This window comes from Procambarus clarkii, chromosome 28 (genome assembly GCF_040958095.1).
Source record: "Procambarus clarkii isolate CNS0578487 chromosome 28, FALCON_Pclarkii_2.0, whole genome shotgun sequence".
NCBI classification, from domain to species: Eukaryota; Metazoa; Arthropoda; class Malacostraca; order Decapoda; family Cambaridae; genus Procambarus; species Procambarus clarkii.
In genome coordinates, this window is record NC_091177.1 from 1,423,318 (window position 1) to 1,442,897 (window position 19,580).

A 19,580-nucleotide genomic window follows, 5' to 3' on the forward strand; every position below is an offset into this window, starting at 1 on the left:
AGAGGGAGTGGCGGTGGTATTATCGTCTTCCTAAGGCTAACTGCACAACATTTTTTTTGTGAATTATTATTTAAGAACACACGAATTATGGAAACTATAAAAGTCCTATTGGCCTATACAAGACAGCTTCGATATATAGAGCCACCCTTTTTCTACAAAAGACGTTCAACTAATTGGACGATAGTTCAACGCAAGAGATTTATTTCCCCTAAAAATTGGCACCACATTAGCAACCCTCCACGACTGCAGCCATAAACAGTTAGTCACACTTCACCACGATCTTACTGCTAATGCCTTGTTCCTTATCACACTCTGTGCAACCCGTTCTCGCACTTTCTTAGTCAATATTGACTTATTAAATAAGTGCATATGTGACATTAATTTATTGTGAATATTTTAGTTTACCTTGAAAAGCTTCATAGAAAACACAGACCTTACCTAACCTTCTTAGTATGTTAAGATAAGCAACTTATTGCTTCGTAATTACAATTATTACTTAACCTATACCTATAATAGGTTAAGTAATAATTGTAATTACGAAGCAATAAGATGCTTAACATACTAAGAAGGTTAGGTAAGGTGGGTGTTTTCTATGAAGCTTTTCAAGGTAAACTAAAATATTTACAATAAATTAGTATGTCACATATGCACTTATTTAATAAGTCAATACTGACTAAGAAAGTGCGAGAACGGGTTGCTCTGTAGCCTGCTATCCCTTCAATATGGCCCAACTCGGACGTCATATTCTGGTGATTCTCTTCGAACTAGAGCATTACTACATCTTCCCCGTGCCGTTTTCATTCCATGCCCTTCACTGCTAATATCACACACACACCCTGTGGCCATATCCCATCTTCCTCACAGCCTGGGCTTTCATTCACAATGATCACACACACACACACACACACACACACACACACACACACACACACACTTCTACACATTATTATTCATAGCTGCTTTAAATCTGTCTTTGTCTGGAGTTGGTCTCGACAAAGAGGGTACACAGGCCACAGACACACAGTACCGAGCAATGACAGCAAATAAAAATGCAAATGCGCCGCGGACTCGGGTCTCGTGGTGTATAATTAGAACAAACACACTGGCCACTGACTAGCTTACCAGGGCGGTGACGTCACGCCATGACGTCACTGTGACTCACGGTCGGTTGGGGGTGGTAAGTTGGTGGGGGGGTTGGTAGGGGTGGTAGAGTGGTGGTAAGTTGAAGAGTCGATGGGGAAGAGATCTTGGGTGTGCAATGGGGGGGATGGTGATCGTAGATACAGCAGGGGGGAGGGGGGAGACATCCTGGACTCCAAGATGTCACCCAGCTCCAAGGGTTGAACTAGTAAGTTCCACAAAATTCAATAAATCGCAGAGTCAACTACAAAATAGACAGATAAATTCCCGTTACATTATTAAAATCAATGTATTGTATAATATACATGTCTTTGAGTGGCTGGAATTGTAGATGCTGAATTTATTTTCATAAACCATAGGGGTCTTGCTGGGTGTTAAACCAGTCCAATTTCCGCTAGGAAATACACGTCCAGATTAGCACTTGCATTCCAGTCCTCATCATCTGAGTATAAACATCAACACGTCTAATTTATGCGTCCTCTTCCATGTTGTCTTAAACGTCACAACAGATTCTCAACATTTAAACGTATTGAAACATTTAATAAAAGCTGAATACATCTCGGACAGAAAGTTGTTCGCATTTAGAGGCAAGTCTTAGATTTAGGTCTTAGATTCAGGCCTTAGATTTAGGTCTTACCAAGGAAGACTTTAAAGGGGGGGGGGGGGGGAGGAGGGTTGTGATTTGAAGTCTTAGAAAACCCCATCCTTCCTCCTTGAAAAATTTTGAAACCAGTCGTGACCAAAACTTCTTTGGAATTACGGTATATTTTAACATAATTCTCGTGATATAGGAAATCATTCTCCTTTCCTGGTTTAGTATTTTAGTGGTGGTGTTAATGCCTTGACTTCTCCACCTCTGCCCGGCGCACAGCGGCGCTCTTGTGTCGAGAACTGAGTTTTCAGAAGCAGGTCAAATTAACTTATTAGCTTTCAGCTGTGAAACGCAACTAATTTGACTTGGGAGTGGAAAATGTGGGGTTATCCCATTTCTGGGGAGTGTTGCGTAGACTAGGGAGCAAGTGGTGATGTGGGCTGGTGGTGATGTGGTTGGTGGTGGTGGTGATGGGGTTGTGGTGATGGGGGCTGGTGGTGATGTGGTTGGTGGTGGTGGTGATGGGCTTGTGGTGATGGGGGCTGGTGGTGGTGGTGATGGGGGCTGGTGGTGATATGGGCTGGTGGTGGTGGTGATGGGGGCTGGTGGTGATGGGGGCTGGTGGTGGTGGTGATGGGGGCTGGTGGTGATGGGGGCTGGTGGTGATGTGGGCTGGTGGTGATGTGGTTGGTGATGGTGGTGATGGGGGCTGGTGGTGATGGGGGCTGGTGGTGATGGGGGCTGGTGGTGGTGGTGGTGGCGGCGGTGCTTGCCTGTCGGCGACTAAAAGGAGTTGTTGTTGTTATATCTGTTGCGTTATAATTTAAGTATCTTTACTATCTAATTCCCTGTTGACTGCGGCCTTATAGGTAGGTCGGTGCATGAAGGTGGCTCCCCCGCACAATTTCTCCTCTCAGTGCATTCCTCTTGTTAATCACCCATTAAGGCCACACTTCCCCAATTTCAATATGACTCTTCCTTTTACCAATAAATAAATAAATATATATATATATATATATATATATATATATATATATATATATATATATATATATATATATATATATATATATAAACACCAGAGAAAACGCTGAACCATCCTATTACCGGGGGAACTTAATAATTACAAATGCGAGGAGGCAGAAACCTGTTACACCGGTGTCGTCGTGCCGGACACCGCACGCAAACTCAACCACTTTCAACCTTCGGGCCACGCTAGATCATTTAAGACCATCCAAATAGACCGCCTTAGGACACTCGGCCGTGGCCACCCACTGAGCCAAGGCATGGAACTAGGACACGGAAACAGCCGTGGATGCGTGATCATTTGGGGGGGGGGAGGGGGTCACGGAGACACCAGGAGCCCAGCACCTCAGCTCATTAAAGGTCAGGCCGGTATAAAACCCGAGGTCACGCAGGAACGACTAGGTGGCACTGGTGGGCCAGCGGTGGCCAGCGGAGGGCCACTAGAACCACCTAGGGATCTCGTCGCAAGCAAGAAAACCGCCCCCCCCCACTTTACACACACACACACACACACACACACACACACACACACACACACACACACACACACACACACACACACACGCACGCACGCACAATGCCGGGGCGACATCCGCAGCCGCTACCGTCTGGGGGTCCCTCTGGGCCGTCTTGCAGCGTCATGAATAAATTAAGATAAAGTGCGGTGGGCGTCGCACGTGCCCACCGGTAGGTGCCACTCTCCTCCTCCAGAAGGGGGGGGGGAGGGTGGCACCCCTCCTCCAGAAGGGGGGGGGGGAGGGGGTGGCACCACTCCTGCAGGAAGAGCCTTATTACCACCTTGTCGAGGGGTGCCCAGGATGTACTTTAATTTCTTATTGCTTATACCGACCCTTAGCCCCCAGGGGGACTTTGGTAACCCTTGGGGGTTTGCTATCCGGCTCTCCATTCCCCCTCTATCCGGCTCCCCATTCCCCCCTCTATCCGGCTCCCCATTCCCCTTCTATCCGGCTCTTATGGCCCCTTTGGTTTCTCGTTCGAATCCATGTTTTATCAGTGGGTGGACGAGAGGTGGTGGTGGTTTACCTTCGCTGGAAGTCCTGTAAACCGCTCGTTCGAGCAGGTGTGTGTGGTGTACTTTCCGTTTGTTTAGTATAAGGGTGCGATTTGTCGCCGTGCCTGCTCGGGTAGTTTGGTTTACTGGGTTTATCCCTATCCTCGCGAGTGGCTATTCTGGTTTACCTTCTGACTGTACTACTATATTATTTCCCAGTTAACTGCCGTATTATTTCCCAGTTAACTGCCATGTTATTTCCCAGTTAACTGGCATGTTATTTCCCAGTTAACTGGCATATTATTTCCCAGTTAACTGCCATATTATTTCCCAGTTAATTGCCATATTATTTCCCAGTTAACTGCCATGTTATTTCCCAGTTAACTGCCATGTTATTTCCCAGTTAACTGCCATATTATTTCCCAGTTAACTGCCGTATTATTTCCCAGTTAACTGCCATATTATTTCCCAGTTAACTGCCATATTATTTCCCAGTTAACTGCCATATTATTTCCCAGTTAACTGCCATATTATTTCCCAGTTAACTGCCATATTATTTCCCAGTTAACTGCCATGTTATTTCCCAGTTAACTGCCATGTTATTTCCCAGTTAACTGCCATGTTATTTCCCAGTTAACTGCCATGTTATTTCCCAGTTAACTGCCATGTTATTTCCCAGTTAACTGCCATGTTATTTCCCAGTTAACTGCCATGTTATTTCCCAGTTAACTGCCGTATTATTTCCCAGTTAACTTCCGTATTATTTCCCAGTTAACTGCCATATTATTTCCCCAGTTAACTGCCATATTATTTCCCCAGTTAACTGCCGTATTATTTCCCAGTTAACTGCCGTATTATTTCCCAGTTAACTGCCATATTATTTCCCCAGTTAACTGCCGTATTATTTCCCAGTTAACTGCCGTATTATTTCCCAGTTAACTGCCGTATTATTTCCCAGTTAACTGCCGTATTATTTCCCAGTTAACTGCCGTATTATTTCCCAGTTAACTGCCGTATTATTTCCCAGTTAACTTCCATATTATTTCCCAGTTAACTGCCATATTATTTCCCAGTTAACTGCCATAATACTTCCCCAATTCAATGGCATACAATTCCTCAATTAACAGTTATAATATTTCCCAATTCCCCTAATGGAAAATGTGCCAGAGGAAATAGCGGGAACGGAACAAATAAATGTACCTCAAGTGAAATTGGCGACACAATCACTTACGGTAAAATAGTCCCCCATTGCGGGAAATGGGGGAAAAGTCTATTCAATCGTGTAACTTGCAACTTTGTTTTGTATTTCCAAAATACCATAGTAAGCCTGCGGGGGAGGATTGAAAGGCCTTGACACTCTTAAATTCAATTTTCGTTTCAGACAAGTTGAGAACACGTTTTACAGTCTAGATCACCTCAGATGACGATATAGAATACTTCCGAACAGTTGTTTAAAGCCTTAAAACCAAAAGTTGAACTAAAGCATACATACAGACACACATACACATCTGTATATATGATAGAGCCCAATAGGCTCAGGAACCTGTACATCTGTCGATTGATGGTTGAGAGGCGGGACTAAAGAGCCAGAGCTCAACCCCCACAAGCACAATTATGTGAGTACAATTAGGTGAGTACACACACACACACACACACACACACAGATACACACACACACACACACACAGATACACACACACACACACACACAGATACACACACACACACACACACACACACACACAGATACACACACACAGATACACACACACACACACACAGATACACACACACACACACACACACAGATACACACACACACACACACACACAGATACACACACACAAACACACAGATACACACACACACACACAGATACACACACACACACACGCACACACACAGAGATACACACACACACACACACACACACACACACACACACACACACACACACACACACACACACACACAACCCGTCTTCTTTGAATATAAACATTCCAAATGTTAATAAACGTTACAAAGTGAACCAAGTTACGACTTCCTGACCGATATCCTCGGGAAACACCCGCCCAAATGACTCGGAACTTCTTAACACTTTCCAAGGTTGTCTCGAAAAATGCTTCACTCGTTCCTAAAGGCTTCGCCCACTTTTTTGTATTATTATTATTAATTCTTTTAATTAAATCCTAAGAAGAAATTAATGCATTGGCCTTGATTATGGTGTTGGTCTTAAGGCCTATGAATCTGTACACCAGTTGACTGACAGTTAAGAGGCGGGACCAAAGAGCCAGAGCTCAACCCCCCGCAAGCACAACTCGGTACGTACACCCCCCCCCCTCCCCCCTGAAGCAGCAACAGGGGAGCCAAGGGACGCGAGTGAGGGAGCCGCCTAGTGCCTGGTGCGCGGACACCGTCAGGTATCCCCCAAGGGCGCCAGCCGCTGACCGCTGCCCAGGGCCTTACCGGAAGGCGGGGAGGGCCGCCCTGGGGCCACACCTGAGGGCGAGGAGGGCCGCCCTGGCCCACACCTGCACTCACTCCTGGTAGCCGGTACCTCGCCGACCCACACCACCATATGCCACCTGGTCCACCCCCCCTCCCTCCCTTCCCCCCACCAGTGGTGGGGAAGATATTTAATGTATAATGGTTTCTACAGTGGTGCGGACTGTTGTATAATATTGTATGATAATGTTTATACCGTGTTGTATATGAATGTTGCAAAATGTTGTATGATAATGTTACAGAATGTTGTATTTAAAAAAAAAGTTAGAACGGTGTATGCCATCGTTCTAGGATGTTGACGAATGTATGAATGTTGAGGTTGCAGAATGTGACAAGGGTTTATTTTTTGGTCCACACACACACACACACACACACACACACACACACACACACACACACACACACACACACACACACACACACACGCAAACGCAAACGCAAGCACTCACACACCCGCCACATACACCCGCTCCAACGCGCACTCAACACACACGTCATTTGTATACACACCTGACATCTCCCATCACCTGTCAGAGCTGAACGTCATACCTTATCTGACACTTGGCCAGCGACGACGACTCGCCATCAGCAAGGTGCAACATCATCATCAGACAGGTAGAGAGGTAGACAGGTAGACAGGTAATATGTCAGATATCAATGGTTTAATTCGGTTGTTGAGTAAAGGGGAGGAGGGTAAATGCTTAATCACTTGCTGGTTTAATTTATGTGTAAATGTTAGGGGAGGAGCGGGTGGCTAGCTCGGCGAGCTTTGCACACGAGGACCTTGTGGCACCTTGTGGCACCTTGTGGCCCCTTGTGGCCCCTTGTGGCCCCTTGTGGCACCTTGTGGCACCTTGTGGCCCCTTGTGGCCCCTTGTGGCACCTTGTGGCACCTTGCGGCACCTTGTGGCACCTTGTGGTTTAGTGTTGGCCCAGACTGTGGCCGCGGGCGGTGTTGACTGTGGCCGGAGGGGTCAGCGTTGGGGGTCAGGGTCCCCCATCAACCCCCCCTCGACCACAGCTACCACGCCCTCAGTGGCCAGTTAACACAGTACTGTCAACCAGGGCCACTCACCGCACTGTTAAGGCACTAGACTAGTTCAAACTAATTAATTTCAACATTAGCGCGCGCGCGCGCGCGCGCACACACGCAAGCTCAAATAGGTGAATAGGTGAGTACACGCACATACACTACATGAATGAAAAGTTACGGTAATACAACGTAATAGTGTGTGTGTGTGTGTGTGTGTGTGTGTGTGTGTGTGTGTGTGTGTGTGTGTGTGTGTGTGTGTGTGTGTCAGTCACCGTACAGCACCCCCCCTCCCCCCAATGCCACAGGCGACCCTGAACCCTCTCGCACCACAAGCAACACACAAAATCTAACAATGTGAAAAGAAAAGGGAAAAAAGTAAAGAAAAAAAAAGCACCACCTTATTGCCCGAATTTCTTTGTTTCACTCCGGAAATTGCATGAACGAAGTGGTAGCCGTAGGAGGAGGGGGGGGGTGGTAGAGGGGGGGGGTGTGGTTGAGGCAGGTGTGTGTGGTGTTGGTAATCATGGGGAAGGGGGGGGAAGGAAGGGGGGGGGGTTGAGGTAGCCCACTGACCCACTGGTGGACTCCTTCCAAGGTCCTGGACAGGACCACCCCACCACCGCCGCCAGGAGGCGGGGTTCGTGCAGTATTCCTGGCTTGAGGGTTGAGACAGGGGGGAGGGAGGGAATGACGGAGTCGCTACTGAAGAAGCTAGGTGACGTCAAGGATGTGATGGGAATGAGAAGATATTCGTGTGAGAGGAAGAGAGCGACAAAGTGAAGTTTACGTGCCCGAATCACATCATAGAATAGGCACGTGTCCCCGAATCACTGCGGGCAGCAGCACGTCAGGAAGACGCGGGGTGCCGCATGAACTTCACATCTCGATAAAATAGGGTATCCGTAGGTGACTCTGCGGGGAAGAGACTTGGATCACTCGTCACAGGGACCGAGCAGGTCCACTCCGAGGGACCGCACAGGGCCACACAGGGACCGAGTGGTCCCTAAGGTCCCCGGGCCCAACATAAGGCTGGGGAAATAACCGCTGTACAAGCCGCCTCCAGGGTTAAGGAAGGCGTTTTTCTGCACCACAAATACCAAGAATGTGCTTTACCTGCTGTTTTTTTTAGGGTTCTAATATTGCAAGTAAAACGCACAATAAACCGATAAATGTCCTTTACGCTGATGTAAATCTCTCACAAAAAAGTACCCAGTTTACCTATTTCAAGTTCAAGTATGTTTATTGAGATAAGCAATAAATACATCTCAAAGGGATAGAGTAGCTTAGGCTATTTCTACCCCCCTTAGTTTACCTATTATCCCGGTCACAGTGTAAAATGACCCATAGGCCTATGTGGTGGAACGAATTTGGCAATTTGAGTTAACCATACACAGCATAATGGATGGTACTCCCGACCCGTATACCTGCCAACACAAGAATGCTACCAGCGGAAGGGATAAGAGCCTAGCAAAATGTGATTATTCCTTCCCGCCAACGCAGTGGACGAGGCGGCTTTCGCCCTCCAGGATGGTCAAGGCCCGCTCCAAAAGCCCTAAGTCGAGTACGCAGTTTTGTTCCCAGGACAGAGAGAGAGCAAAGCTGGTTGACAGAGGCAACCAGACAGTAAGATGGACCGGCGCCAAATGCAGTTTTTAGGGCTGATGACCATGATGATGGATGACTTATCATGTTCATCTGTCATAAGCTTCGTCATTATACCTGATGAAGATGAAATAGAGATGTCTGGTGATGACGATGATGATGACTGATTAAGAAGGATAATGACGCTGATTAAGATGACTGATAATGAAGACAACTGATGATAAAATAATGAGATGATGACGAAATAATAATAATTATGTAATAAGACCAATAGTGAATATAATATTGACACATTGTAAAGCTTTACATAGTACAGGTGGTCTTGATAATAGAATAACCAGAGGGCGGGGGGGGCAAGAGAAAGGCAGGAGAGGAAGAGGAAAAGGGAAGGAGAAAGGACGGAAGGATAAGGGAGTTAGGAGGAAGAGGGAATAAGTAAGAAGGAAAGAGGTGGGTTTTCTCTTGGCAGGCCAAGGCACCTCGGCCATTCACCACAACACAAACCACCAACCACACACCACCATTTACTGTTGGCACCACAGCTAACTACCACCATCAGCCAAGGTATATAGCCTCAACCAGCACCAACCACTATCACCTCCCCACGGTTCCTGACAACCACAATCCTCCTTTGGTACAGCTACCACCACCACCACCACCACCACCACCACCACCACCACCACCACCACCACAACGTCCAAACAGCCATATATTTACAAACACACTGAGCGTTAAGAGTTATCGCGTAAACACAACCATTTTCGAGTCGGCGGATACAACCGACCTGGTATTGCGGCCACCCTTTTCAAGCAAGCTAGCAACCCCCCTGCAACGGGAAAAGCAAGCCAGTCACCCCCTGCAACAGAGAAAGCAAGCCAGCCACCCACCTGCAACAGGGAAAGCAAGCCAGCCACCCCCTGCAACAGAGAAAGCAAGCCAGCCACCCCCTGCAACAGAGAAAGCAAGCCAGCCACCCCCTGCAACAGAGAAAGCAAGCCAGCCACCCCCTGCAACAGAGAAAGCAAGCCAGCCACCCCCTGCAACAGAGAAAGCAAGCCAGCCACCCCCTGCAACAGAGAAAGCAAGCCAGCCACCCCCTGCAACGGAGAAAGCAAGCCAGCCACCCCCTGCAACAGAGAAAGCAAGCCAGCCACCCCCTGCAACAGAGAAAGCAAGCCAGCCACCCCCTGCAACAGAGAAAGCAAGCCAGCCACCCCCTGCAACAGAGAAAGCAAGCCAGCCACCCCCTGCAACAGAGAAAGCAAGCCAGCCACCCCCTGCAACAGAGAAAGCAAGCCAGCCACCCCCTGCAACAGAGAAAGCAAGCCAGCCACCCCCTGCAACAGAAAAAGCAAGTCAGCCAACCCTTAGCAACAGAGAACGCAAGACACCCACCCACCTACAACAGGGAAAGCAAGCCAGCCACCCATTGCAACAGAGAAAGCAAGCAAGCAAGTGAGCGAACCCTTAGCAACAGAGAAAGCATGCAAGCCTGCCAACCCTTAACAACAGAGAAAGCATGCAAGCCTGCCAACCCTTAACAGAGAAAGCATGCAAGCCTGCCAACCCTTAGCAACAGAGAAAGCAAGCAAGCAAGCCAGCCAACCCTTAGCAACAGAGAAAGAAAGAAAGCAAACAAGCCAGCCAACCCTTAGCAACAGAGAAAGCAAGCAAGCAAGCAAGCCATCCAACCCTTAGCAACAGAGAAAGCAAGCAAGCAAGCAAGCCATCCAACCCTTAGCAACAGAGAAAGCAAGCAAGCAAGCAAGCAAGCCAGCCAACCCTTAGCAACAGAGAAAGCAAGCAAGCAAGCAAGCAAGCCAGCCAACCCTTAGCAACAGAGAAAGCAAGCAAGCAAGCAAGCAAGCAAGCCAGCCAACCCTTAGCAACAGAGAAAGCAAGCAAGCAAGCAAGCCATCCACATCACGACCTGAAGAAATTTCAACCACTTCCCACCCTATGTAAAACCCATCACGCCCGACCCTGCACAATAACCCAAGGTAACCCTTGTGTGTGTGTGTGTGTGTGTGTGTGTGTGTGTGTGTGTGTGTGTGTGTGTGTGTGTGTGTGGTGGGTGTGTGTGTGTGGTGGGTGTGTGTGTGTGTGTGTGTGTGTGTGTGTGGTGGGTGTGTGTGTGTGTGTGTGTGTGTGTGTGTGTGTGTGTGGTGGGTGTGTGTGTGTGTGTGTGTGTACACAGACCGCCGTCCACCTCTTGTATTTAAACACCAGCCACGGTTAAGACCTCAATGTTAAGACCAGCCACGCCCTGCTCTATGTATAAAGAGCTAAAGGCATCCTGCTGTCCTGCCTGTAAGGACCACTGATGTCCGGTGTTATATAGGGGCAACAACGCTCGTCTCTATATAGAGGCCATTGCTGACCCCTCCGGATATACATTATCGCCTACACGACACTTGTTCCTGCGGCGTCGGCGTGGCCGTCGTCGGCGTCGTCGGCGTCGGGGGCTGTCGGCGTCGGGGGCGCCGTCGTCGTTTTCTACACTCCAACAACAAGATTTAATCATTCCTGTAACGACTGTTCTTTTTTTCCCCATTTCCCACAAACTCGTCAAAGCTAAATACACGAAATGTATTATCCTGTATTGGCCCCCCCCCAAAAAAAAAAAAAAATAATAAAATCAGTAAATCCATGTTAAACAAACACACCACTCAATGACGGTCATTTCTTCGAGATATAATGTTTTGTCTTGGAGAAATACAAGTTGAAAATCCAGTGTTTGAGCGTGACCCCTTCCTCCTGATGGCTGGGGGCGTCGGGGGGGGGGGGGGTAGTATTAGAGCCCCGGGTTATGTTGCGGGCGCGAGGTCGGACGTTCGAGGTCCCGGGAACAAATGCGAGGCTTCCCCCCCTGGCGCCGGCCCGCTATGGACAGGAAGAGGCGCCAATAAAAGAAGCCAGGCGCCGGGGGACGGGCGAAAATACGGCTGTCGGGGTGAACGCCGTGTTATCGTTCATGAGGGGGGAGGGGGGGGGGGGTGATGGAGGGTATAGGGGGAGGGGGGGTGACTGAGGGTATGGGGGGGAGGGGGGTAGTATGGTATAGAGTTTACCGTGTGATCATTCGGCAAACGAGCGTGTGTGTGTGTGTGTGTGTGTGTGTGTGTGTGGTGTGTGTGTGTGTGTGTGTGTGTGTGTGTGTGTGTGTGTGTTATTCCTCGCGATGGGATTCTTGTGTCACTTGTCGGTAATCAACATAACAGTTGATCTGCATTTCGCAGCCCATTAAATAGCCAACGTAATGAGTTATCTAAGCCATAACCTTCCATTATCTAATGACTGATATCTTCCCCCCCCCCTCCATGAAGGATATCACATCTAGCAGACAGTGTGGCGGATTACTGTCTCTCAGACATGATGGATGTCTCCTCCAAGATGGCTAAGTGCTCGTCGAAGGTCCCCTCAGACCCGTCCCTCTGTCGCACCCCTGGAGGAGGGGGAGGATCGTCTGGGAGCCGTCGGCGACGACAGAGGAGGAAGTCATGGCGGTCTTGTTGATAAACCAGCAGCAGTAAAGGAAGAGAAGAGAAGAGGAGATATGGGAGAGAGAGAGAGCGAGAGCCAGCGAGAGCCAGCGAGAGAGAGAGAGAGAGAGAGCGAGAGCCAGCGAGAGAGAGATGAAGATCCGAGACCAAACACGGACCCTCAATTAGCCTTATGATCCAGAACCAGGGTACCCCAGGACTCACGGGGTTTGTTTTGGTGGCGCTGCCTCTGATTTACTCCGACGCTCATGACACTAATGAAATGGAAGACGGCAAGCGATCACCCGTGGAGGAATTATGACGCTTCCTGCCGTTTTTGGGGAGCCGGGAATTGAGCCGGGGCCTTGGCGTTTATGCAGAAAATCCCCGAAATGGGAATAATACACGAGCTCTACGTCATGATATAGTGGAAGATCTCGGCTCTGCACCAAGCAATCAGAGGACTTTACGCAATATATCTCTTACACAATTCCAGGTAATCCGATTGTGCTAATGGGAGATCTATATATAACGGCATTCCAATCACCACAACGTGGGCTTGACGAGCAATATCTGTTCTTATAAAGCAGTCGAGGCCAATAGTGGTAGACACACAAGGGCGAGGTCTCAAGGTCTGAGGTCGCCCGAGTTTGACATTTTAGAGTTGTTAGCGTCGAGAGCTAGCAAAAGTCTGAAGAGACGAGCCGTGCCAACATTAGAAATCACAAAAAGGTGGTTTCATCAACGTTATAAGATGCGTGCGACTCATCAGCTTACTCACCGGAATCTGTCGTGTTGGCTTCTGCATCCTGGGTGCTCCGGGGCTTTTTCCTAGCCGGGGCGTCGTCCTCGTCGTCCCTCTTGCGCTTGTCGTCGGCCTTGTAGTCGTCCCCTTCCTCCTTGATGGTGGCAGGACTGGCTGGGTTGGAAGGACCATCGGAGCTCAAGTCGCCATTGTGGTCTCTGCCGTGGGGAAGGGCCGTGGCGTCCTGGTCGCCCGAGGAGGCTTTGCGGCCACAGCGCCCGGTGGGGGCCTGGCAGTTTTGGACCTTGTGCTGTATGAAGCGCAGGATGTCCGCCAGCAGGAAGTCCTTCTGGCACACTCCGCACGTCAGCACGTCGGCACACTCCCCAGGGCCGTCACCTGCAACCAACACAACATTAGCATATTGGACAAGGGCGAATTACCCACACAATAACTCAATTCAAGTATATTACGGACAACTAATTAATCTTAGAAGCCCACTAAATCCGTAATATATAGCAGGCAAGAGTAAACCAATTAGCGGTGGTTTACATATTGACCCTTAGTCAAGTAACAGTAGGGTGGGAGGGAACAATGTGTATTTACTATTTGTGTCTGCAGTATCGAGCTGTTAGCTCTTGGACCCCGCCTTTCTAACCAATCTATTTTTCCTCTAGTATATTTACTATATATATTTAAAACGCGCGCGCACATATCCCCAGGAAGCAGTACACGTAGCAGTTGTCTAACTCCCTGGTACCTATTTACTGCTAGGTGAACAGACGCGTCAGGGTGAAAGAAACATCTGACTCCTTTGTTTCAGCCTCGTCCGGGAATCGAACCCGGGCCTTATGACTACGACCCCCAAACGCTGTCCACTCAGCCGTGAGGGCCCCACGTACGTTGTGTGTGTGTGTGTGTGTGTGTGTGTGTGTGTGTGTGTGTGTGTGTGTGTGTGTGTGTGTGTGTAAGACGGACAAGTAACGCATAACACGTGACAATGACAAGTGGAGCGCATAAAACTCTCGCCCATTTCAGCCTTGACGCACGCCATGTGCGCGTCGGATCAAGAAACCTCCCACGTCCAGGCAACCATAGCTTGAAGGTCCAGTCCTAATACATAGAAATCATATCCCTGAAACCGGTATTATAATTTTCTCTCTAACACAACGTGTTGCCATCCAATAAGACAACGCGAAGACTAAAAGTCTTGAGACGAAGAATTATCAGAGCGCGCACAGCACTATCAAAATGTCCCCGTATTTCTTATTTATCACTCAAATAGCAGAAACACGCAAATTCTTCGGTTAATATGAGACCTGAATATCGATACTAGATAATAATGCATGAGAGAGAGAGAGAGAGAGAGAGAGAGAGAGAGAGAGAGAGAGAGAGAGAGAGAGAGAGAGAGAGAAGACGGGGGGGGGAAGGAAGAGAACCAAAGAGGTGTTGAATAAAAGGCAACGATTAAATAGGTGTGAGTACCGATACCTTACTTATCAGTGGGTGTGTTCGGAAGTAAGCTTCGGTATCGCGAATCTGTCGCACTTTAGTTTAAATCTTGGCCACTCTCTTGAGGAACAGCTTTTCTCAACCCGTCTCCAGCCCCGAGCAGTAAGTCAAGTGCTTGACTTGTACCAGCATTATCCTCACTTTCATAAGACTTAATTGAAATCCACAGATTAGACAAAATTGTAATTAATTTTGTCAATAAAGATGTTAATAATAAAATAAGTTAGTGCAGTTTTTTACTCCTTCAGCAGACAAACAACTGACAGGATGAGTTTTTTATACGGTATAACAAACATTTCTTTCCGACATGAAAATATAATTATATATATATATATATATATATATATATATATATATATATATATATATATATATATATATATATATATATATATATATAATATTTTTATAGTTCGGTCTAGGTTTGGTTAGATGTTTTGGTTACGGTGATTTAGGGAGTGTTAACAGTACAGGCTGAAGGTGGTCGAAGCCCGTGTCAAGTCACAGCCTCGAACATGGTCAGATGGACACTTAACTCCCAATACAGACTTCTGTACCGTGTTTAGAGTTAAGTGACTTACATGTTGTAAGCCACAGTCATTGTTGTAATAATGGGCTTGCTTCTGCAATGTTGGCTTGGATCGAGTGTGACTTTTTGAGCGTTCAAGTTAAGGTTCAAAGGAGTTCGAAAGCCCCCCCCCCCCGTCTTGTTATCCAGAAAATGATCTACGAGCGTTCGACAGTGCAGGGCCGGCGATTCGAACATGACGCACGAGTGTAAAATCGAAGCTTTGTCACTGTCACGGCCACATTATCAGCGGGACGCCTCGCCCCATGGCTTATCTCTCACTCTTTTTAAGGTTATTGGATTTATCGTTTATTTCCGGGTCACTTGATCCTCTTGTGATATATATATATATATATATATATATATATATATATATATATATATATATATATATATATATATATATATATATATAATTATTAGCATTTAATAGCCTAGTATGCAAGGTCCGATTTGCCTAATAGACTGAATGATTTTCGTTATTTTCAAGTATTTCTTTCGAGATTGGTTATTTTCTAATAATAACAATTTATTATAAAAGGAACATGAATTACTGAGTTAGTTATGTTAGGTTAGGATAGGTTTGAATAGGTTAGGTAGGTTAGGTTTGATCAAATTTTATAGTTTTGACTAAAATAACATAAAATTGCAATGATATATAATGCAGTGAAAACTATCATTTCATAAGAGGGTTTTTAGACAAATTTAATATTGCACGAAAATTCGGTCTTTTAGGCAACTCTGGCTATTAGGTACGACACATCCCGCCAAACACACAACGAAACTACGACGTTGCTACAACGTTCGAACACATTTTAACATCTAACCAATTATAACAACCAATATAGCAAGTTGTAACAACGTTCTAATGCGTCATAAACACGTTATAAGCCAAGATGTAACAACTTTATTACAAGTTGTAACAAGCGGAAAATAGGGGACAGTTACGGTTTGTGTTTCCAGGGATGTACTCTATCCTTGCCTCCTGTGATAACGTTGAGCCGTTATCTGGGTTTGCCTGCTTAAGCCTATTTTATATTGCTATATATAATTAGCCTCAGTACGCAGTGTAATCGTCTACTTTCTAATCAGTGTAATGATACTGCTTTCCTTGGCCTTAACATGACTCAGTATTATACAGATTAGAATGATCATAATTATATTTGGCTAATCCAACAGTTCAAAATGGCATTGATGCGTCATTGAGGGAAAAAAATGACAGCTAAAATCTCCTTGCAAATTGTAAGCTAAATGGTACTCTATGGCAAAAAATGTCAGTTTGATTTAGACTGCTCTACACCATGAGCCATTATTGCCATAATGTGTGTGTACGTTGTCACGAAGAACGTCTCTAATTCTAAACTCCCGTTTTATAGGTCTTTGATGGCGGCATACCGTTTTGATGACGCAATTAGGGTGATCGCGTCCCGTTTTGTGTACGAACGGGATGGTTGTGTGTGTGGCTGAACGTACGACGCCCTTGTTATCACATACGACAACATAGTCTTCACGTACGACCCTCAGAATTATCACGTACGACCCCCACAATTATCACGTACGACCCCCACAATTATCACGTACGACCCCCCACAATTATCACGTCCAGTTTTGCTGTCAGAAGCAAGTTGAATTAGTACAGTATATGGCTATGTGTTTGCATAATATATCCCGCTATTGGATAACCATGTGTTATCGCGTCTCTTGATATCGCTGCCATTACCATACGTGTGTTGCCCCCTCTAATTAACATTACTGCTACCATTTCTCAACGATCCTGGTTACCATTACCACGATCTTCCCCACTATTATTAAGCCACCATTAGATGTTGTGGTTATAACTGTTATGAGCGTAATGCTCCTGGAGGAGGAATAACAGCAGGAGGCTAGGCTAGGAGGCTGGGCTAGGAGGCTGGGCTAGGAGGTTAGGCTAGGAGGCTAGGCTAGAAGGCTAGGCTAGAAGGCTAGGCTCCGGACGGCATATCCATCATCAGGGAGAGAGAGAGAAATGCCCGGGGGGCAGCCTTTGTCACAGTGGTCAGCCATGTGAACACACACCATTAACAGTTTCATATGGATGCTGCCACCTCGACCACACAATGGCACGAAAACTCTCCCCCTCCCCCCCATCTCTCTCCCCAGGGCGATATGACGAATTGGCTGGTTGAAGAAGAGGCTGGGGGGCTGAGGGGGGAAGAAGGAGGGGGTGCATTGTGGCCAGCGCACAGGCCCCCCTCCCCCCACCACAGTTACCACAATCACCGCCACCACATCTCTCGCACTTGAAAAGAAAAATAGCCAGTGGGGTCCAATTTAAAAGTGGCACCACCCAGTGACAACTGTCCTTATCAGAGTGTTGGGGGGGGGAATTGATCGATCACCGACGTCCACTGCCGCTAGCCAGCCGATATTCTGCCAATTTCTCATGTGGTTCTGATCTAGACCTCTCCGTCCTCTCACAGAGCAACATTCTCGCTCCTACGATTCTCCATGTCGCTAAAAAGATGCTAATTTGGATTCTAATCCTTTTTTTTTTTGCTTCTTTCCCCTCGTTTGATTTGTCTGATCGCACTTAAGGGCTAATTTTGGTTCTGGTCCTCTTCCCCCCTCGTATTCCCTTTCTCGCGAAGAAAGGGGGCGGGCTGATTTATATATATAAAAAACAGGAAGAAACAGCAACAGATTTAGACACCTTTCTATTCTCACTCAAGCACTTATCACAAGGGCTCGTGTGATTATCATTAACAATAGCATACACAAGATTTGCGTTGCAGCTTTAGTGAGTACACACAGAGTACGATCTTACCAATTCACAAATATGCAGTAGAAACAATCAATTGGTTCGGATCAAAGTTTCCTAGTCAGCCATAGCCAAAGTAGGCCGGAGACCACTACTATATAGCGTGTGTGTACAACAGTGTTTCCAGCCCAGCGTAACACACATTCCAAATACGATTCGTGTTTCTTGTGTTTCTCCGTCTCTCTTTGTCCTCGTCTCTCACTCTCACTCTCTCTCCCTTTGAGCAAAGACAGTCTCGCCAATTTATGAGATACGCTAAGAAGATAATATAATTTTAGATTCGATATCTGAAATCTGAATATTCATCAGCTGCTGCCCTCCCCCACCCCCCCCCCCCCCCCCTCTCTCTCTCTCTCTCTCTCTCTCTCTCTCTCTCTCTCTCTCTCTCTCTCTCTCTCTCTCTCTCTCTCTCTCTCTCTCTCTCTCTCTCTCTCTCTCTCTCTCTCTCTCTCTCTCTCTCTCTCTCTCTCTCTCTCTCTCTCTCTCTCTCTCTCTCTCTCTCTCTCTCTCTCTCTCTCTCTCTCTCTCCCTCCCTCTCTCTCTCTCTCTCTCTCTCTCTCTCTCTCTCTCTCTCTCTCTCTCTCTCTCTCTCTCTCTCTCTCTCTCCCCCCCTCTCTCTCTCCCTCTCTCTCCCTCTCTCTCCCTCTCTCTCTCTCTCCCTCTCTCTCCCTCTCTCTCTCTCTCTCTCTCTCTCTCTCTCTCTCTCTCTCTCTCTCTCTCTCTCTCTCTCTCTCTCTCTCTCTCTCTCTCTCTCTCTCTCTCTCTCTCTCTCCCTCTCTCTCTCTCTCCCCCTCTCTCTCTCTCTCCCCCTCTCTCTCTCTCTCCCCCTCTCCTATCCCAATGTCTGTTCATCGTGCTCCCTCGTCTCCTCTTTCTCCTTTACTTCTCCTATTCCAAAATTTGCCGAGTGAGGTTGAGAAGAGAGAAAGAGAGAGAGAGAGAGAGAGAGAGAGAGAGAGAGAGAGAGAGAGAGAGAGAGAGAGAGAGAGAGAGAGAGGAAGAGGCGAGGAAGGGAGGGGTGAATGGACGGGGACGCTCTGGAAAACCAGTTTTCGTTCCAAACACAACACACAATTAGCAAAAGACGGCACTTATCACACCCCCTAATACCACCCTGCGGGCATCTTGAGGGGTAGAGGAGAAGAGGTGGAGGGAGTGGACAACCATCTGGAGTGTGGTGGATGAAAGGGGAGGGGGAGGGTGGCTGATGATGGAGTGGGCAGGCAAGGAAGGAAGGAAGTAAGTGGTAGATGGAGGAAAGGAGTATGAGGGTTGGGGGTGGGGGGGGGGGGCAGGAGCAGTTGAAGGTGTAAATAGAGCTTAGGTGGAGGGTTGAGGGACACGGTGGGGGGGGGGGGGGAACACGGCTGAGGGACACGGGTGGGGGGGACACGGCTGAGGGACACAGGGGGGGGGAGGGAAGGCGGCTCATGATGAGACCAACCCAAACACCACAGAGGCGCATCATGGAGGAAACGTGTTATTTTTTTTTCCTGTACTGAAGGCGGGAAGATTGACGTGAAGGGAAAACAAACGGGCAGAGGCAGGAGAGTGGAAGGAGGAGA

The 19,580-nt window shown here is 47.5% G+C and overlaps 1 protein-coding gene and 1 long non-coding RNA gene across 2 annotated transcripts in view; one reads left to right on the forward strand and one right to left on the reverse strand.

Annotated features, from left to right (window-relative positions):
• LOC138369365 (uncharacterized) overlaps nt 1–19,580 on the forward strand; it is a 282,936-nt gene that overhangs the window by 165,826 nt on the left and 97,530 nt on the right. The gene's annotated exons all lie outside the window — the stretch shown is intronic.
• Nucleotides 1–19,580, reverse strand: part of LOC123754905 (B-cell lymphoma/leukemia 11A) — a 107,008-nt gene that overhangs the window by 44,860 nt on the left and 42,568 nt on the right. The window contains exon 2 of the mRNA XM_069332774.1: nt 13,175–13,537. Coding sequence (XP_069188875.1) covers nt 13,175–13,537 — 363 coding nt within the window. The remainder of the gene's footprint in view (nt 1–13,174; nt 13,538–19,580) is intronic.